The sequence below is a fragment of the Myotis nattereri genome (assembly GCF_964212035.1).
Source record: "Myotis nattereri genome assembly, chromosome: 8".
In the NCBI taxonomy this organism is placed as follows: Eukaryota; Metazoa; Chordata; class Mammalia; order Chiroptera; family Vespertilionidae; genus Myotis; species Myotis nattereri.
The window spans coordinates 3,631,533-3,652,579 of NC_138083.1; the positions used below are offsets into that span (position 1 = coordinate 3,631,533).

The 21,047-nt window shown below is 62.8% G+C and overlaps 1 protein-coding gene across 1 annotated transcript; it reads left to right on the forward strand.

The window, feature by feature from the left end:
* Positions 1–362: 362 nt before the first annotated feature.
* GATA5 (GATA binding protein 5) lies at positions 363–9,761 on the forward strand (the record flags this gene model as incomplete). Its single annotated transcript, XM_081097944.1, has 6 exons — positions 363–906; positions 2,056–2,231; positions 7,117–7,242; positions 7,684–7,771; positions 8,042–8,169; positions 8,494–9,761. 6 exons carry the CDS (start codon positions 363–365, stop codon positions 8,647–8,649), a joined length of 1,218 nt encoding a protein of 405 aa, XP_080954070.1. The 3' UTR covers positions 8,650–9,761.
* Positions 9,762–21,047: the final 11,286 nt, after the last annotated feature.

Here is a 21,047-nt window from a genome sequence, read left to right on the forward strand (position 1 = left end):
AGCCGGTGAGGGCCGCTCCGTGGCTTGGCGCCTTCTCCCAGCGCGGGCCGGCGCCCAGGTCCTGCACCCTCCGGCGGGACGCGCCGGACCCTTTTTCTGAGCCCGCCCGGGAGTCTCAGAAGCCCAGACCGTGGAGGAGGTGAGCTTGGAGTTCCGGCTGCGAGCGGGCTACCCCTCGCCGGTCCGCCCCGCAGGTCTGGGACTTGCCCCTAAAACTGCCCGGCTGGAAAGTGGGAAGCGCTGCCCGAGTGGCCAGCCGGGCACCTGCCGGGCAGGAGCTCGGGCTGCGGGAGGTGCAAAGCTGCCCTGACGACCCCAAGGCCCGTCCCTCTTCCCCGCAGGTCAAGGCCAACTCTGGGAAGATGTACCCGAGCCTGGCATTGGCCCCAAGCCCCGGCCAGGCTACCTACGCAGACTCAGGCGCCTTTCTGCACGCACCAGGCGCCGGCTCCCCGGTGTTCGTGCCGCCGGCGCGCGTCCCCTCTATGCTGCCCTACCTGCCGGCGTGTGAGCCCGGCCCGCAGCCCTCCGCGCTCGCCGCGCACCCCGGGTGGGTGCAGGCGGCCTCGGCGGACTCGTCGGCCTTCGTCTCCGGCAGCCCGCACCCGCCAGCCTCCCAGCCGGCCGGAGCCACCTCCTTCTCCTTTGCGCACAGCCCCCCAGGGCCGGGCGGCGGTGGCGGCGCGGGAGGCCCGGACGGCGGCGCCTACCACGGCGCACTGCTGGCTCGCGACCCGTACCCGGCCCCGCTCGGGCGGCCTGTGGGCGCCTCGTACCCCACCGCGTACCCGGCCTACGTGAGCACCGAGGTGGCCCCGTCCTGGGCCTCCGGACCCTTCGAGGGCAGCGTTCTGCACAGCCTCCAGGGCCGCCCGGCGGGCCTTCCTGGCCGAAGAGCCACCTTGGGTGAGTGCGGGGCTGGGGCAGCTCCACTGGGTCCTCGGCCGCCCCGGAGTGCCACCCGCACCCTACGAAATGCGGAGCCTTCCCCGCCGGGGGGCACCCAGCTTGGGGCGCCAGGACCCGACAGTGCACCGTCTGCCACGGCCTCGCCGCCCCGCGGAGCCCGGGGCTCTGAATTCCCTTACACGTTAGAGGGGAGTGTCCCTATGTCTACCTTCCTTCATCCGGAGCCAGCATTTTGGATGGTGCCCATGGAGCCTGCACGGTAAACGTCTCTGAAAAGTTTCGGAAGTGATTTCGCGAAGTTCAAGCCACGGGTTTCTTTCCGTAGGCTGCCAGCTCGTCTCTCCCAGTTAGGACCTGGCCCCGGCCTCCCCGCCGCAGCTGGGGAAGTCGGACTCCAGACCCACACGGCTGAGAACACTCCACCCTCCACCCGTTTCTGCGGAGTCAGGCCCTGACACCTTCTCACCCCGTGGCCGAACCGAACGAAACCCAGGCCTCGGGGCCGCCCTTGGGGACCCCTCGGGCCAATCCTCTCGCCGCCAGCCGCAGCCCAGACCGGCCTTTTGGCGCCGCCGCCGCCTCCTCGGCGCAGGAAGCGGGTCGCTGGGCCGAGGCGCCCACCCGCCGGGCGCTGATTGATCCCCGCGCCGCCCCCGCCCCACCGACCCGAGCCGCCCGCGCCTGGCGGGGCCTAGAGGCCGGGTCTGTGTGCCCCCTGAGGCCATGGGGGCTGCGCTGAGCTGCCTCCCGAAGTGGCGACCACAGCCAAGCCTGGTTCCTTGTAGTATCTGGAGAGCTGGCCCCGCGGATGCTGTCGCTTTGAGCAGGACAGGCCCCTCCCAGGCTCCGTCTGCACGCGGACCCCCTACCTCTCCAGCGGGTGGAAATCACAGACCCTGGAGCTGGACCCCGGCTGGGGTTGGGGCAGTTCCCTGTTTCCTCACCAACGGTTAATTTATGAAACCTTCCCCACCTTATAAAACCAACCCTGAGGAGTGTTTTAAATTCACACAAACTTTACTGCATGTAAATTTACAGCTAGATAAAATATATTTTACAATAAAATAAACTTAAGGCACAATTTTTAAGTTTGAAAAAGTGCCGCAGAGGGACAGGGCCTCGTCCCATAGCTGCCTGTCCCCGCAGTGTCTGACTTCTTGGAGGAGTTCCCGGGTGAAGGTCGTGAGTGTGTCAACTGCGGGGCCCTGTCCACACCGCTCTGGCGCCGGGATGGCACCGGCCACTACCTGTGCAATGCCTGCGGCCTCTACCACAAGATGAACGGAGTCAACCGGCCGCTGGTGCGGCCCCAGAAGCGCCTGGTGAGTGTGGGACACAGCTGGCAGCGTGGGAGTCCAGACCCGGGTGCTGCGTTCTGGGGATGCCCCCAGAGGGTTAGGCGCCTCCCCACTGCTATGGCGGGAAGGGACAAAGGACCTCCTCCCTAAGCTTGAGGCTGCGACTTGGTGGGGTCTGCCTGTCTCCCAGTCTGGATAGGGACAGTCTGCTGGGGGCTCACCCTGTGGCTTTGAGGGTGACTGGGTGACAAGCTTCTTGTCTGGTGGTGGGGGCCCAAGGGGCCTGGCGTGGGCTGGAGGGGAAGCTGGATGCTGTGTGGGTGCGACATTAGGGGACACAGCAGGGGCGTTGGGTCCGCTGTCCCCGATGTCCCTTTGGGGAGCACTTTCTACCGATCCTGAAGGGACGGGATCAGACCAGGGCTTCGGCTGTTGGTTGTTTGGTTGTTCTCTGGACCAATCTTGTTTTCACTTTTGGTTCCTTCTGCCGGGGCCTGTTTGGAGCTGGGGCCTGTTGGGAGCCGGGGCCTGTTGGGAGCCGGGGCCTGTTGGGAGCCGGGGCCTGTTGGGAGCTGGGGCCTGTTGGGAGCCGGGGCCTGTTGGGAGCCGGGGCCTGTTGGGAGCCGGGGCCTGGGAGCCGGACTTTTGCCCCAGGCGGGGCAGAGCTCGGGAAGCTGAGCGAAGAGGTGAAGTTGCTTTGCTCTCTACGGTTCGCAGGCGAACGCTGATGTTCCCGTGACTGTGTAAGGAAGGGGAAGGGACTGCTTGATTTCGAGCTGTGTAAGGTAGCGCTGCCAGTGGCTCCTGCTGAGGTCTGGGCAGGGGTACGGTGCTGGGGGTGCCGAGGCTTCTGGTCTCACGCTGGGATGAGTCCTGTCAGGGTCAGTCGGCCGGTTCTGGCGCAGCAGGCCCTGGCAGGGGTGGAGGGGGCTGATTCCTGGCTGACCCTGTGGGGCAGCCCAGCCAGCCGACACAGTTGCCATCCTGGGCTGGGTGGAGGGCTCAGCTGCAGCCTTTACTAGAAACCAAAGCGGCTACGGGAGCATCAGGCCATCCTCCGAGCCCCAGACTGGACAGGTGGGAAGCAGCAGAGCGCCGCTGTTTGCACCTCTGTTCTGGCCTGGAGTTGGGGCTCTGTGGGTTCCCCAACCTTCCTCCACTCACACTGTGCCTCTTAGAGAGAGGGGGCCCCTGAGAATCCACATCACCCCACACTCTCATCTCTGCCCCTGCATTCATGACCCCCACCCCCTGGTGTGCTGTACGGCCCGTGTCTGGTGTGTCCCTCATTGAGGGGAAACAGGCTAAGAGGGGAAGGTACTGGGGGACCCCAAGCAGCAGGCCAGCCCTCCTCTGGCTCTTTCACTCTCCCTGAGCCAGGTGCCAAGGACACACTGGTCATCGGGACAAGATGGTGTCCCCACCTTTGTAGGGCCCACCTCCCAGCAGGAAACCCCTGACTTGGGGGTGGGCAGGCAGGGCTGCCATCTAAGTGCTGAGATGGTTATCCTCACAACAGCCAGAGCCCTGGGCACCCAGAGCCCATGGCAGACCCTAGGTACAGGCCAGGACTGTCCACCTCAGGGTCCCCTGAGTCCCCCTCATGCTGAGCCCCCTGCCCCTGTCCTGGGTCTCCTGGCCCAGGCCCCTGGGCGATGAATTCAGGAACTGTCCCCGCGCCGTGTGCTAAAGGCCAGATCAGACAGCTCTGCCGAGCACTTCGGCTTTGGCTGGCTCTGTGAACAGGCTGTCTGGGCACTTGGCCAGGTGAGGCCTCTGCTTGCTGGTCTGGGGAACACAGGGTACTAGGGTACTTAGGGTGCCTGCTAAGGGGGAGAGCCCTGTAGACCGCTCATCTCCCCAAGGCATAAGCCATGGAGGGTGCACAGCCTAGTCACTGTGTCCAGGCCCACGCAGATCTGAGTGTGGAACACGCCCAGGAAGCTTTTCTCAAGTGGGGCAGAGGGCTTACCTGTCTCTCCCCAAGCAGCATCTAGGGGTTCACTCTGGCTCACTTTGGGATTCCTGCCTGGCATTCAGGGAGGGCAGCCCCAGTGCTTGCCCCGTGGCTGGTCCTGGCAGGGCTTGGCTGGTGTGGAAACCGAGACTCTCAGAGAGTCCTGGGACCAGAGCTTGAGCCACATGGCTCCCGCCACGATGGGGCTGGGCCCGTGGCCCCAGGCTTCCCCCCACTCCAGTGTCTCACTGTCCCTGTGTGTGGCCAGACCTGAAGTCCCAGGGGGGGCCTCCCCAGGAAAAACTTGTCCTGACCTTTAAATGACTCCAAACACCCTAGAAGCTTGTCACCAAGATACAGGAACGTGACAATAACAAGCACCCCTCCCTGCAGGCTCGTAGCTGCTGCCCTCTGCGCCCATGTGCCTGCTTCGTCACTGGCAGGCTGGGTGCACCTTGGCCTGAGGTCTCTGTCAGTGCAGACAGGGCGGATCGTTGTGGTGGTTTCCGTCACTGTGGGTGGGCCTCCCCAGCTCCTGCCGTAGGGCCAGGCCCTCTGCAGCCCCCTCGGGCCCCTCCTGGACATTGGCCCGCAGCCCACGTCAGGGACAGTAGGCTCGTTGGCCTGTGGCAGCCTGGTGCCAGCCCCGGGAAGCGGCAGTGCCGTGGGGGCCCAGTGTTGGACCTTGACTGGGCTCTGACTGTCCACTGACCAGGCGTGCCTTCTGGCACAGCCCTGCCTCTCAGGCTCTTGTCCCCCGAAGCTTGCCCTGAGCAACAGGGACACGAGCTTATCGGGTTAATGTCCCCCACGTATGTCTCCCCTTCCGAGATGTGCAGGGGACCCGTTTGAAATTGGAGCCATTTTTCGAGGCTGCTGCACGCACCTGTGACCTGCAGCTAATTTCCTTCCCGGTGTCCCTGCTCGGTGGAGAGTGCTGCCCCCGCCCTGACTTCCTTGGGTGCCCAGAGCTCAGGCGGCTCTGCTGGGCCCGTAGCCTTTGAAGTTTCACTTCATTTGAAAAGAACCGACCAAATCAGAAAACCAAGTGCAGCAGAGGGAGCGCCTGGCAGTCAGGGCCCGAGAGCGGCCGCAGCGCGGTTCCGCTGGGAGGCAGGCAGGTGGAGGCCCAGGAAGGCGGTCCCGCCCACCTGAGGGCACATGGCCCCTCGGCCTCTGAGCCCGTTTCCCCTCTGAAACAGGCTAGTGGGAGGGCAAGATCAATGAGCAAACACCTTGAATTGTTTTCACGGTTGTTTTTTCCCCATTTTCTTAATTTTAATTTCATCTCCAACTTCTCAACTTGGATCTGTGCTCACTGTAGGAATTTCAGACCCGGCTTCCCAGTGTCCCCTCATACTCCCCGGAGAGGGAGGCTGGGTCGCATGCTTTGGGGGGGCTGGGTGCTTGTGTATGTTTTCTGCATGTGGGCACCCTCTGTGTGCACAGCTCCCAGCACCGAGGCGCAGATAGAAGGGAGGGGCAGGGGGAGACCCTGGTGTCCAGTAAAAGCAGCTGCTCTCTGGACGCGGTCGGTCTGTGGCCTCTGCCCGTGGAGAGGTCTTTCCAGGGCCTGTGTTTTCTTGGGAATGGCTGGTGCCCAGGCTTCAGACAAGCCCCCACTTCCTTCCCCGGCCACTCACAGGGGGCAGGTCTGCGCCCTTGACCGCTGACCACAGCCTGGGGGAAGTGGGTGGTCAACAAGGCTTGCTACCCTCAGTCATTGCAGAAGGAAGGATCCTAGAGACTGCGGACAGGTGGGGAAATTGAGGCTGGCCCTGTCTGCTGACCCCCAACCCCCAGGTCAGGTTCCTTTGTGGCTTGGCTTGGCAGTCTCTTGATTGCCCTCGGGCTGGGAAAGTTTTAAGTATGGAGTCCTCACGGGCTTCTGTAGCAGATGTGGCCTGGGCTGGCCCTGGCTGCACGGGGACCAGGCAGGGGCAGTACAAGTGGAGGAGAGGCTGGGACAAGTTCAGGGGCATCTGAGGCAGTGGCTGGTGAGGAGAGAGCAGCACCCCCAGGACAAAGTCTGGGGGCAGGTAGCTGGGGAGGGCTGGTGTCACCGGCAGGCAATGCTGCTGGAATGCGGGGAAGGACTTCGGATCCGAGGTACCTTTGGGGCCCTGTGCCTGGAACAGAGCATCTGGAGCTCCGGGGCTATGGGTGACAAGACTCCACCCAAACACCAAAATGTGAGTCAGGCAGAATCTGTGCTGAGAGAGAGGCGGCTGGGCCCCGGGTGCCGGGGACGCCTGAGCTGGTGGCAGGGCCCCTCAGATTCTCTGCCCTGTTAGGTCCCCAACCTGAGCCTCAAACGCCTGCTCTCTCAGGATCCCTGGAGTCAGTGCTATCTGGGCCGTCAGGCACCTAAGCATAGGGAGGTTTGGGGTCCCTCATCAGATATGGACCTGCAGGCTTGGGGGCCAACTCTGCCAGGACACACGGTAGGGAAACGGCCTTTGGAAGGTTCCGATGGGCCCAGTCTTACTCTGACATGAGGCACGATGAGGCTGGTGCCCTCAGCCCGCTGTCCAGTGGGGAGCTGTTGACTTACGCCCGTGCTGAGTCCCAGGTCCTGGGAGGCAGGTGTCCAGAGGACCAGCAGGTCCCCACACGTCCAGCCTGGGGCCTGGCCTCTGGAGGTGCCACTCACCGTAGAAATATGGGGTCTTCATGAGATCCTAGCCCCACAACAGGCCTGCGGTGGATCTGGTATCACCCCCATTTCACTGCTGGGGAAACTGAGGCCCAAAAGTGAAGTGACCTGTGCCAGGCTCATGGGGCATGGACTCCAAGACAGCCTCACAACACCTTAGCGGCCCCACGTGGGCCAAGCCTGGCTGCCAGTCAGTCTGAGTCCACTTCCATCCCCCTCCTCCAGCTGTGCCTAGCCCAGCAGCCCAGAGCCTTGGGCCCCCAGCACCGGGTCTCACTGGCCTTCCCCTCCCACAGTCCTCGACCCGCCGTGTTGGCCTCTGCTGCACCAACTGCCACACGACCACCACCACGCTGTGGCGGCGCAACGCAGATGGCGAGCCCGTGTGCAATGCCTGCGGGCTCTACACCAAGCTGCACGGGGTGAGTGGGGCAGGGTGGATGGGGAGAGGCTGAGGGCTGCTGAGCCTGAGCTGGGGACAGGGATCCCACTTGACCAGCCTTCCTGGCACTTAGGGACCAGGGGGCTGGGGAGGAATAAGGTGGGTGGGGCTGGGGCTGGCCGTGTTACACATGGGGCCCCACACACTGCTACTTTCAGGCCCATTGTGCAGATGGGCTCACTGAGGCTCGTCACGTCACTGTGGCTCTCTCACAGCCATTCAGCCAGGGGCAGCAGCTGGACACTTAGTCTTGCCTCTGCACCCCAGGGTCCCCCTGGCCCTGAAGGCTCCAGGAGGCTGGGGTGGGACAGCTCCTCCACCCGCCTGGAGGGAAGCAGCAGCCCAGGCGGCAGCTCGTCCAGCAGGGCTCCTGGCTGTACGGGGAGAGGGACCCGCCGCCCGCCCCTGCATGTCTCTGCAGGTGCCCCGGCCCCTGGCGATGAAGAAGGAAAGCATCCAGACTCGGAAAAGGAAGCCTAAGAATGTTGCCAAGACCAAGGGCCCCTCAGGTGCAGGGCCAGGGCCCCGGGTGCTGGGTGGGAGCCGGGACCCCCGCCACTAGTCGCTCCCAGCCCTCTGGTGGGGCTTATGGCCCCTGCGGAATCACCTGGCCTGTCTCACCTTCCACCATTCGAGGTTTACATGTCCGCTGCAAACAATGTCCCCCACCTGTTCTGGGATGGCTCTGGTTAGGGGAGGGGCAGGGAGCTCCCCCGGCACTGAGGCAGGAGGGACGGGCTCTGTGGCAGCTTCTATAAACGTCCCACCTTTCCTCCCAGGGTGCCCAGGGAACACCACAGCCTCCCAGCCGTCCTCCATCCCCACCCCTGCGAGCTCAGCGGCCACTCTGAAACCCAAGCCCAACCCGGCATCCCCTACTTGCCCTGGGCCCTGTGTCACCTCCCAGGTAAGGCATGTGGGCGAGTGGGTGCCCAGAGCTGGCTCCCGGGCACCTCCTCAGGGAAGCCTGACTCCCTGGCCAGGCCAGGGCCCCTGCAGGCCTCTCCCGGGAGCTCAGGGCTGGCCACACAGCTGGTCGTTGGTACCGAGAGTTGACCTGTGTTAGACGTGGGCTGAGAGCCCAGCGTGTCATCACGTTGACACTCACAAGAGGTCCTTCTCTCCATTCCAGGAGTGAGGGGACTCCTTAGGGTGAGGTTTCCTGACCCCACAATCCCACGTGAGGCAGCCTGGGTTCCTGAATTTATACACATCCCTGTCCTCCCTGCAGGCCTCCAGCCAGGTGGACGACCCCCTGGCTCCCAGCCACTTGGAGTTCAAATTTGAGGCTGAAGACTTCCCCCTCCCCTCCATGGCCCTGGGCTCCCAAGCTGGACTGGGAGGGGCCCTGCGCCAGGAGGCCTGGTGTGCACTGGCCTTGGCCTAGATTCCCAGTCACCCACCAGACCCACCTCGTGATTTGCGTCGCTCCAGCACAAGGGACAGCCCACTGGGCCACCCACCAGGAGAGACAGCAGCCAGCAGGATCTCGAGGCACTGGGCCTGCAGCGGAGAGGCCTGGACAGATGGCAGTCAGGCCCCGGAGTGGGGTGAAGGCTTTGGGGACAGAGGCCCGTGCCCCCCCAATAAGGGACCCCCAAATGCTGCACGAGGCTTCACACCACTCTGGCCAGGGGTGCCTACCGCCAACCTGAATTCCGTTGTCAACACTTGCCGCTGCCATGTTTACAGGTGGCAGCTGCTGGGAAAAACTCAACCTTTTGTTGTGAAGCCAGGATCACAGACAGAATGGCCAAGACCAGGAAGACACCTCTCCTCTAAGCGCAGGGCTGCCAGGGGCAGGTGTGCAGGCCATGCACGCGCCACCCCCCCCCCCGCACCCCCTCCCCGCCCCCTGCCACACCGGGGGAAGCCCTGCACCTCACCATCCTCGCAGACAGTAAAGACCTTGTTCTGGTTGAATCTGTGTGTGAGCATCTCTGACAGGCAGAGTGAAGTACCTGAGCCTTTTCCGACCCACAGGCTGCTGGTGGGGTGAGCGCACATCCGAGCTTGTCTGTTGTCCCAGCAGAATTACCTGTCACACCCCCTTCCTCCCGCACAAGTCCTTCGCAGGTCGGGTGGTTACCAGTAAGTTGGTCCTGCCAACTAGACACAGCTCTGCCCACAGGAGCTGATGGGTGGCTACTAACAGCTTAATGTTGGAGGCAACAGGGAGTGGAGGGGAGTGGGGCACAGCCGGCCGAGGGCCATGGCACTTGTACCCAGATGCTACTTTAAACAACAAGACCTCCTGGTTTTTCCAGGGAAGCCAGAAACTGGAAATTTTTTTTTTTTAAAAAAAGTAAAGTCTTCCAATTAAAAGCTTCTTTCCCCAACTCCCAACTTGATTCAAACCAGCTTCCAGAATGTCCGTTCACCTACAGCTGCCCCTTGAGGGCAACCAGCCCACTTTCCACATGCATTCCTTTTTTATTTTCTTTTTTTAAGACAAATGAGGCCATAAGAAAATATGTAAAATAAAGACCTTGATTTTGCCTTCCTGTCTCTATCACCTGTGGACCTTCCCAGCCTCGCGCGAACACGTCCAACATCAGACCATCCCTTTCAGAAATGCGTCCCAGGGGCCGGTCTGCTGGACATCACTGGCCAGCTTGCGTCACACAAGGGCCCTGGAGGGCGCCTGCAGAATGGATGATGCCTTCGAGATTGCCGGGCATTGCCCAGCCTCTCACACACGGAGCTGCTGCAGAGCCGGGGCCACGTCAGCGCAGCCCCAGGGCCTGTAGCCGCATAGGGCAGCGGTCGCCAGCTGGTGGTCCGTGAGGTCCAAAAGGCTGGCGACCACTGGCATAGGGAACTGCATGGCCAGTGCCAGGCTGCAGAAGAAACCCCTCGTGGGCAGGTCAGCCTGGCAGCTCACTACTAGCACTTCCCACAGGCAGGCTGGATGGGAGAGACGGCAGCAGGCAGTGCACCTGCCTGTGGCCAGATGTGAGTGAGATTGCTGCTAGAGAGAGCTGGCTGCCATCTCGTCTCCATGCCCACAGGTTTCCCAAGAGACTGTTCCCGGTGAGGAAACTGAGGCACAGAGAAGTTAAGGGGTCTCCCATTTCCTCGCCAGCCTCCCCTCCCCCCTCAGAGGGAAGCTCTGCCCTGTCCAGCCCCATCACTTGCCCTTACCCCTTCGAGGGGGCGGACACCTGATGAGAGAAACTGAGGCACCAGGGAACACAAGGCATCAGGCCAACAGCAAGGCCCACGTGAGGGCCCAGGTGTGGAGGGGCTTGCAGAGCACCCTCACGGCACAGTGCCAGGAGCCAGTGGCTTCTGTCGGAAGCTGTGTCCCCATCTGTAGGCAGGGCAGGTGCCCTGGCCTGTAATCCATGCACGCAGGCATGGGCCCAGGCCCCGGAGTCCCCAGTATTGGAGGCAGCACTCGCACTGACCAACCACAGGCTTCCTGGAGGTGGCGGTGGGGCAGGCGAGGGGGCGGGGCCTCTCAGATGCAGGGGTGGGTTTGGCAGAGCGAAGGAAGAAGCCACCTCTCCCACCTCTTTTTGTCATTTTTAAGGACATGCCCAGGATGAGGGAGGCTGAGCCCCACCTCTGGGCATGGCGTTGCTGCTAAATTTAAGCCTTTCTCCCCGAGTGCCTACAGCCTTAATATAGCCGCTGGGCACCCCTTCCTGCAGCCCTTCCTCCTGCTACAGCCCCCAAGGCTCTGCCCTCTGGTCACAAACAACCGGACACCGGGCTGGCAGGCCCGCAGCCTGGGCCACTTATCATAGTGACAGGGTGGAAAGGCCACCTCATGGGCGCTGCCTGGCTGCACCCACTTCATCTCCAGCCTCTCTGCCCAGGGAGCCCGAGGAGGGGCGCCCCCCCTGCAGCTGTCCCCGCCCATCTGCATCCCAGAGTCCACCGAGCCCCCACCGGGCTCCGCCCTGGGGCCTGGGGAAGGGAGAAGACCCTGCCGGTGAGCACACAGGGCACAGAAAGCGGCGACACCAGGACCCCTCGTCAGAGTTGCTTAAATCAGAACATTTTAAGGTGCCCTTCTCCCAACCTTCCAGCCCTTGGTGGCTTCACTCCAGTTGCAGGGCAGCAGCCAAACGTGTCCCAGGGACACTCCTGCAGGCTTGGTCCTCGAGGCAGAAGCATCCCCCCCACACTTCCCCCTCCCCGCCCCTTCCCCCCCCAAACACACACATCCTTGACGATGGGGTCAGGGTCTGTGACGTCCACCCTGCCCTCTGCCTGCCTTGCTGCAGGTGTCAGCAGCATGTTTGCTGCATGCATGGTGCACATTTGCCCCCTGGGCTCTCGGATGAGCACCACCCTGAGCCCCTCCAGCCCAGCCGTGCCCAGACCGCAGAGCCTCTGGGGGCCAGGACTAGGGCAAAGGGGCTCAAAGCCCCCGGGCGCTCCTGGGGCCAGACGGGAGGGACCAAGGACTGCGGTCCTGGGGGAAGCGCCGGGCACCAGGTCGGGAGAAGGCCAGGTGCCTCAGGGAAGGGATGGTGTCCTCCTCGCTCACTGCTCTTTCCTTTGCCACAAGCCCAGGGGAAGTGTGTGGCGACTCAGGGGCTGTGGTGTGGACAGGCTGTGTGGACAGAGGCCCAAAAAGAGGCTGATGAGGCTCCCCTGGGTCCCGGCCCCCCCATGGACCCTTTTTGGCAGACGAGAGGCCAGAGGGGTGGGGCCCCCTGAAGTTGGGAGGCTGTGGTGCCTGTTACCCATACACATCACATCTCGGCAGAGCCTGGCAGGCCCATCGGAGCCTGGGTGGGGGTGGCTAGCCCTCAACGGCCACGTGGAGGCCCTCGCAGGCAGCCCCCCTACAATGCCCTGCGAGTCCCGCCAAGATGTTGACATGGACGGCTCCAGCCGACTTATTTATTATCTGATAAAGGGCTCTCGGCACCGCTGGTGGACAGTGTCTGGCTGCACTGGGGCCTGGGGGAGGGAGGAGGGGGTGGGGGGGACTGGAGGCCAGACCAGGCCTCTACATTGGACTCCAGGGCAGGACGCACAGAGGAATCTGGGCTCTTCCTCCCCAGCCACAGCCTTTCTACTCTACCGCCCTCCGAGCCAGAGGGCCAAGGAGATGGCCAGCTCCCGCCCGGAGCTGTCCCTGGGGACTCCCAGCCTGGGTGTCACACCCTGAGACCTGTGCCTTGATGCCAGGCCCTGCTCTCACCGGTCCCAGGAACCCCCGCTGGGGCCCTCCTCTACCCTCCCACCCCCTTGGCCCAGAGCTCGGACTTTCCATGATGCAAATCTGGGCGTCTCTCCTTTGCTTCCAAATGCTCTGGCCCAGGTGCCGCCCCGGCAACTGCTCGGCCGGCTCCAGCCATGGTGGCCCCGTGGCCTCGGGGCCCCCCTTTCACGGCACCTGCGTCCACTCTTTGGTACTGGGGACACTTGTCAGCCTCCAAACACATCATGGCTCTGGACCTTTGCGTGTGCTGCTCCCTCGTCTGTGCCTAACCGACGGCATGTTACTCAGGGCTTGAGACGCTGATTCACCTCTTCCGCACGCCTTTCTCAGGCTGTGCAAGGTGGCTCCAGGGTCGCCTCCGGGCAGAGCCATCGTGCCCTCCCTGGGGCCGCCCTTGCACAGTGGAAACAACCTAGATGCCCAGTAAGAGCAGGGGAACGTGTCCAGTGAGCCTTTCAAGACCGCGTTGCAAGAGGATCGGACAATTCCAGCTTATTCTGAAGTGCTTCTCCCTAAACCTCCGAGTCAGCTTTTATAACCAAGTGACAACGAAGGCGGCCTCCACGGGTCTCCACAGCCAGCCCTGCCGACCAACCTCACTGCCTCCTCGTGAGGGCGGGCCTGCATGGGAGCGGCAGTGGGGGTCCAGGACAGGTGACCTGGCCACAACCCCAATAGGTCCCTTCCCATGGGAGGTTCAGCAGAGGCAGGTGACGGTCACTGTCCCTTCTGCTTGGCCTTTGAGAAGCCTGGGAGGCGGGCAGGCCCAGCTGGGAGCAGTGGCGCTTCCCCTGGCTGGTCACTTCCCGTCTGTGCAGTTTCAGCGTAGAGGCCACCTCTTCAGACAGGCCCTGCTTGTCCACACTGGTCCAAGCAGACCCCCACCCCGGCCCCTCCTGCACCTCGGCCTTCCTGGGCCTTGTCTACCTGTAACCACAGATTTGAACCCTCCCACGCTCCCTTTGTCTCGCTGCAGCCCGTGTCCCTGTGAGAGCCAGCACCGACCGACTCGGTGGGGAATACATGCATGAGCAATGAGTCTGACCTGGGGGTGCTGACCAGCCATTTGCCATGGGGGTGGGGACAACGTGGGTGAGGTGAGGTCCCCAGAGGAGGATTTGTGTGGGGCAATTCATGGGAGAGAGACGGAGAGGAGCCTGTCCGGGCCGTGTGCGGTGGCACCCTGCCCAGCTGCTCCTGCAGGGGTGGAGCGTGCAGGCGGCCCTGAGACTGTCCTGCCCCAGGCACGGAGGCCGGCTCTCGCCTCCACACCAGTGCCGCCCTGTGCGTGCGATCAGGAAGGGGCTTCCTCGAGTGGGCCCTGGGAGGAGGACGTTCAGCTGTTGTCTCCCTAGTCCCAGACCACCCACCGCCCCCTCTGAGCAGGCCCCAGGCCCCTGAGGCTCAGGGCCGAGGCCAGTTCAGACAGGGGAGCCGGGGCCTGTCCTGGGTTTGGGGTGTGGCAGGGCTGATGTTCCCACACCTGGAAAACGCCTGCAGGGACTGCGAAAGGACAGAGGCCACTGGAGGGGCCTTCAGAGCCGGGCACACTCAGGGTGGCCACAGGGCGGGCAGCACGCAGCGGGACCAGCCTTACCCGGAAGCCCATGGACACTGGCCAGGCTGAGCCTGCTGGATTCTGGTTCCCAGAAATTTGGAATTGACTCAGGATGGAGAGGGACAGAAGGCCCTAGCAGGGTCTGAGGGCTTCGTGTCTGACCTCTGAACTCATTACTCCCGAGTGGGTCTCTTGTGTGTAAAACGGGCCAAATTGCTCAATATAAACATTTTGGAGATTACACAATGGCCACGCCCTGTTCTGGCTTGTCTTTGTTTTCTAACACGCAGAGAACGCAGAACTCGGTGTGGGCAGGGCCCCTTGCTCTCAACCCCCCCGAGGCCCTGGTGGCCGGGAATGGGCAGGCCAAGGTGGACCCACAGCAGGCCATGTGCCTGGACAGGGAGGGAGGGATGAGGTCAACAGGGGCAGGCCAGGAACGGAGAGACCCAGATGGATGGAGGCAAATGCAGAGAGACCCAGAGAGACACAGAGACAGACACACAGAGAGGCAACGCCGGACTCGCAACCCCTGACCCCACACCACCTCCCGTCTGATGGCCACAGCCCCCTTTCCTGGTGGCCTGTCCTAGGGTTTGTGCCCTTCCCACTCTGTGATGCTGCTGGGCAGGGCCCCCAGGTGGGGTGATCTGGGGGCCAGTGGGGCGAGGAGCAGGGCTGCCCATGGAAGAAGAGCAGGTGCCGGGGAGGCAGGCAGGGTGGGCAGCAGCAGGCCAGGTGAGAGTTTTTCTAAAGATTCTGAAGGAAATATCAAAAACCCTTCATGCCAAGGTGAGTAGGACCGCTGGCCCCGGCCAGGACCTGCCTTCTCCTTCGCACTGGAGCCTCCTAACAATTACAAAATGGGGAGGGGGCGTTGGGAGGAGTCAAGGCAGCCAGGAGCCCCCTAGGATCCCACTGAGAGCTCAGAGGTCACCCAAGGACACTGGCCAGCTTGAGGCCACCAACATGGTCTGCCCCTCGGGCTGAGCACAGCCTTGACCCGCCTAATAACCTGTGGGGCCTGGGCTTGAATTGGGGGGCGGTGGCCCCGAGGAGAACAGGCTCTGGTCTCCATCTTGAACTTGGCACCACTGGCCCTTCTGCCACCCTCTGGGTCAAGGGCTGGGGGAAGGGAGACAGATGAGGTCTGGGCACGGTGGCTGGTCTGGCTTCCTCCGCTGAGCTAGGAACAGTGATAAATGGATTTGGGGGCCTTCCCTCAGGGGCCACCTGCGTCAGTTCCACAAGGACCCAGTGGCGGGCAGTCGGCCACACCATGAGCCGCTCTGAGTCTCGGTGCAGGAGCCGGAGCCTGACATTGCCACGGGCACCTGGGAGAGTGCAATGACTTGTCCTGAAGCTTCTAACCAAACACAGAAAACACTTAAAACAGAGCCTCCTTCAATCACCAGCACCCTGAGCGGGCGTCCCCGCCCCCACCCCCGGGCTGGCAGACGGCAGCTCCTCGACCCGCGTCCTCCTCCCCAGCTCCGCAGGACTTTCTAGGGAAGATTTAGGACACCGCAGCCCAGCCCCACTAACCTCCTGACTAAAATGCTAGGTCCATTCGCTTCCTGCAGCAAAGTCGTCCGCTCCCCCGCGCCCCCCCCCCCTCCCGCCCGTCAAGTTCTGAGCGTTTCCTGCACCAGGTCCCGGGACTCTGCATAGTGCCAGCAAGAGCTCACAGCCACTCGCACATAAATCTCCCTTGTTTATTTTATGAATGAGAAGGGACATTAAATACTCAAATAGAGTCCATCGAGCACACTTCCAGCCCAAGAGACACTTAGAGCAAGTCAGCCCCTCTGTGGCCTTAGGGAATTCATAGCCAGGCCTGGGTGCAGCCGCCAGAGGGTCTCTGGGCAGCAGACAGTGTCCCCAAACCCACACCTCAGGGCCTCACAAGGGTGTCAGCTCTTGGGGAGAGAACATAGGCATCAGGACAGGTGAACTCCACGGTTATTAACAGGCACTTTTTTTCATTGATTTCAGAGAGGCAGGGAGAGGCAGAGAGAGATAGAAACATCAATGATGAGAGAGAATCATTGATTGGCTGCCTCCTGCACGCCCCACACTGGGGATCAAACTGTGACCTCCTGATTCATGGGTCCATGCTCAACCACTGAGCCACACTGGCCAGACAGCAGGCACTTTGAGGGCTGGGTGACCTGACTGGGTCCAGGCCTGAGTCCCAGCTGCCTCTGACAGTGGCGAGCGGAGGGTAAGCGCGAGGCCATGCTTGCCTGGATTCCCATCGGCAGGGAGCTGGCGTGCCGGCTGTGTGGGCCGCTGATGCCACCCACCTGCCTGGAGGCAGCCTCGGCCACCTGTCCTCTACCCTGTCTGTGTCCTTGGAGTTTCCCAAGGACCCCGGCCACCAGAGAAAACACAGGCCACACCCCACAGCCTCGTCTCTGCAGCTCACCACGAGCAGCGGCCCTGGTCAGCAGGTAAAACAGCTCGGCCCCAGCCTGGCTGTGGGACAGAGAAGGACCCCTTCCTGGGCCCCGCTGCGGACCCCCGGAGGGAGGTGCAGCCCAGGGAGCCAGGAGGAGAGAGGCTGCGTACAGATCCTTGAGACCCGCTGGCCCACCCCATCGTCCCTCCATGCCCCTCTCACGGCTCCCACCCTATACAGACCGTGGGGCCCCCCACTCTGCCGGGGACTCGGCTACTGCTCTGCCCCGCCCAGCCTTCACACAGGTGCCTGTTTTCCCTAATAAGATGGGGGCTCCCAGCATCTCCCCCACTCCTGCACCCCCGCCCCGCCAGCTCCCAGCAGAGAACTCAATAAAGACTTGTCCTGGCAGAATCAATGAAGGACTCTGAGGGTCTAAGTGCCACCTCCTGGGGCTCAGTCTGCTCCAGTCCTGCAGAGAGAAGCTGGACCCCCCGCCTCCGGGGCTCCCAGGCTCCTGGCTCCCCGCTCCCTGGAGACCCAGACAAACTCACGTTCCCTCCTCAGAGAGATGCCCAGAAAAACCCAGACAATGGGCACTAAAAATACCCTGGAGCAGGCAGGATCTCCCAGGAGCATCTGTAACTCCACACGGAAGTTATAAATACTGAGTAATGTTAATGCAGAGCCATCAGTCATCCGGGGACAGCCACGTCCTTTGTGGGGACAAGGGATGTTTTTCCAGATCTGTAATTTATTGCTCCTTACAGTTAAATCCAGCTACAGGCAAAAGGAAAACTGAACAAAGCAGGGTCTCCCGCGAGCAGCCCAGGGAGGGCAGGGTCCGCACCTCCACCCTCCACCCTGACCCCTCTGCAGCCCAACTCAGGCTGCGGGACCTATGTGTCCCCGGGGATCCCAGGGTCGCCCTTGACGTCCCCAAACAAACTGGTCGGCCCTGGGTCTGCTTCCCAAGTGGGGTTCCAATTCTTGCACATGACGCCCCTCCAGCTACAGGTGACCCCAAAGGCTCCTCCCGCCTTCCTGACCCACCCTGCCGGCTGCCCCCCTGCCTCCCCGTAGGTCTCTGAGGCTCCCCAGAGCCTCACTCGCTGGCCTCCAGGGTGCTCTGCTAGGCAGTGGCCACTCATAGGCTGGTCCCTCCATCCTCAGTGACAGCTCGCTCCCACCTAGCGCTGTCCACACTGTCCACAGCCTGGCCTCCGCCCTTGAGACCCAGGCCCCAGCCCCTGCAAGCTGAGCCTCAGGGTGGGACGGTTAAGAGCAGCTGGGTGGTCAGGAAAGGGTGGCCCATGTCCCAGCACCCTGGGTGGGGCAGCCAGGAGGTAATGGCTTTGAGGACGTCTGCTCCATGCATGGGGATCCCAGTGCAAAGGTCTCAGAAAAAAGAAAAGGAGCCATAAACCAAAGGGCAGTGTTTCCTGAGAGGAGGGCTCAGGGGCCGGCGGCGGCGGCACCAGTGGCGGGAGACGGTCCTGGAAGCTCCCGTGGCCCAGGGCGCGGGGGCTGGAGGGGCTTCGGGAGTGGCCTGGCCTGCCAGCTGAGGCCTGGCCACTCTACTCCCTCAGCTGGCAGCGAGCCTCTCCCAGACAGACAGGGAGACAGGGTGGTGCATCCACAGGCCAGGGGCTGGCAGCGGCCTGGAGCAGATTCCCCAGGAGGGGCCGGCCCTGCGGACGCCTGGGCTCTCACGTCCGGCTCCCACATGGGGAGAAGGAGTCTGTTCTCGAAGCCCCCAGTCTGTGGCAGTGGCCGGCGGCCAGGACATTCTCTCACCAGCCTGCCCACCGCCCTCTGCTGGGCCTCTGGGGTGTCCACCGGAGCGGGGCCTTGCCCTGCTTGTAGCAGCAGGAGCCGTAGCCTGTAGGACCATTCGGGCCTGGATCCTTTTTAAAAAAATCCTCACTGACCGAGGATATGTTTTTATTGATTCTAGAGAGAGAGAGGAAGAGAGAGAGAGAGAAACGTCGATCGGCTGCCTCCTGAATGCACCCTATAGGCAGGGATCAAAACCCACAACCTAGGTATGTGCCCTGACTGGGAATTGAACCTGCAACCTTTTGGTGTAGGGGATGATATGCCAACCAACTGAGCCACCCAGCCAGGTCTGATGGTGCCTTTGCTGGTCCCAATCCCAATCCCCAGCCCGCTGGGCCCTCTGGTTGGGTTTTGGCCCAAAGAGGAGGTTGAGCCTGTATTTGGAGATGAGGCTCCACACAGTCCCCAGGCTGTAGGCACAGCCCTCATTAGTGGCAGATGGAGTGTGGGTTCCATGCAACCACCCAGTGGACACCCCAGCCCGGCCGGCCACCCAGGCAGGGTGAGATTGTGCCAGCCTCTGCTGCCAAGCAGAGGTGTCTGCTGATGCCCCCGGGGGCGGGGAGGGGGCCTGGTGGGGAGCCAGCGGCCTGGAGAGGGGGAACTCACATTTTCCAATGACACCACACTGGGCTGCAGGGCCCAGCTGGTAAGGGCAGGGGCCTCTTAATCCCCTCCGGTCTGCCTCCGACCATGAGGGGGGGTGTAAGAGGAGGTGCCATGAGGGGGGGTGGAGGAGGAGGTGCCATGAGGGAGGGGTGGAGGAGGAGGTGCCAGGGGAGGCCCCACCGGAGCCACTTGAATGTGTGTCCCACTCCCTCTGAGGGGGCAGCGGCTTCCCCAGGGCCCTGGCCGGCTCTAGGCTCCAGAACGTGGACCAGGGCTCCTGAGCCTGTAGTCACCACCCACACTGGGCTCAACACAAGGGCACACAGCGTGGTGGGAGATGCTTGAGGAATGAAGGAATGTATGAAGAAATGAAGAAATGGGGGACTCAGTTCGGGGCCCTCCTGGGAAGCACCTACTCTAGCCCCACATTCCGTCAGCAAGACCTGCAGTCCAGGCCCCAGCCTATACCTTGCTCACGGGGCCAGCAACTGGATGCGGTGAGCACAGACCACCAGCCCTGGCCCCACGGGACCCCCAGACAACCAGGGCAGCCCTGGATGGACAAACCCACACCTACACGAACCAGGTCATCAGGAGGGCCAGGTGCAGACTGGTGAGGAGCAGGGACCTGGGACTCCACACAGGTTCAAACCCAGCTCTGCCCAACCAGCTGGGTGGCCTTGGGCAAGTCACTCAGCCTCTGTGGACCTTGGGTTCCCACAGCCCTGCTTGCAACTGCAGAGACTAGAATCCCCGACGGCTGTCCGTGGGGAGCCAGCCGGGCAGGGGCACAGGCAGGGGCTGTGCCATGTGGGGAGTGCCCTGAGTGGTCCGCTTTGTGCCAAAACCAACTGCGAGATGAGGCCTTCATCGACCTCCATGTCTTGGGTCAGCGTTCCTGCTGGGTTCTGCAGATCCCGTGAAGGAGGTGGAGTCCCTCCTCCCCCACGCTCCTCACCCCCCCACCCCACGCCCCCCAGCAGTATTTGAGGGAGAAGCAGAGAATGTGCAGAGCAGCAGACAGGCCAGTGCACAGACCCTGAGGCGAGCCCTGCCAGGAGCAAGGAGCCAGCCGGCCCCTGCAGACTCGTCAAGTAGGGGCTGCGGAGGGCGTGAGGGTTCCAGAACGCGGTCTCCCGTTACCAAGAGCCTCTGTGGTGCGGTCGGGAACAGAGCCCGGGAGACACCGGAGGTGCCCAGAGACAGCCATGCATCTCTCCGCCGGCCACCGAGCACCCAAGCCCAGCCCTGGGCTTCGAGGGAGTCGAGGGGAGAGGAGCCTGCTCCATGTCCCCAGGGCTCACACGAACACAGGCAATACTCCATCCGGCACGTTGCCCCGGTCAGCGTGGGTTCCTGGCACCCCCTGCGCCTGCTTCCACACGCTCCACAGCTCCCTCAGACTGCTGGGCTCTGAGCTCCGGGTGTGCCGCCCTTGTGGGGGTCTCTGGGCATCCCTGCCGCTCCCTGCCCACTCCCAGCCCCAGTGCACAGCCAGTGACAGGTGGCACTTGGGAAACAGAGCAGGCAGCCCGGGCCTGCTGGGCCGGTGGCCGACTGGGACATGCTCTCAGGGGTCCTGACACCCAGGGCCTCCCACAGACATGGACACGGAACACATCTCTGAGGCACATGGCAGTGTGGCCCCTGGGCTCTGAGGCATCCACAGGCAAGGCACCTAGCAGCTCACTGACGGCCACAGACCCTGCCCCAGACCCCCTGCGGGAATAAGCCCCATTGTCAGCCCCGTGAGCCCCGTGAGCATCTCCAGGCCCGTCCCCAAGCCCTGGGGAGCCTGCGTGGGACACGCCCAGCACCTCTGGACCCCCAGGGCCCTGCAGCACCTCTGGACCCCCAGGGCCTGCAGGGCAAGTACTCGTAGCCACCCCCCCACCCCCATCTTGGCCAACACGCAGCGCCTGCCTCCCAAGGACCAGGAGGGCCCCTTCCCCTGGAGAGGCCCTTGCTCTGCCTTTGATCCTCCCTGAAGCTCTGCGGCTCTGCTCCCGCTCGGCCATGACATTGACAATTGTTTATTAGTTCTGAAATAGCTGAAATTCACGTCAAACATTCTCATGTTAGAAAAATGTTTATGAAGTGCTATCGCCGTTTATGTAACTGCGTGTTTGGGAGAGCAACAGAGGCTGTAGCAGACCACACAGCCTCGGCCTGGGCTCCAGGCAGTGCCTCCCG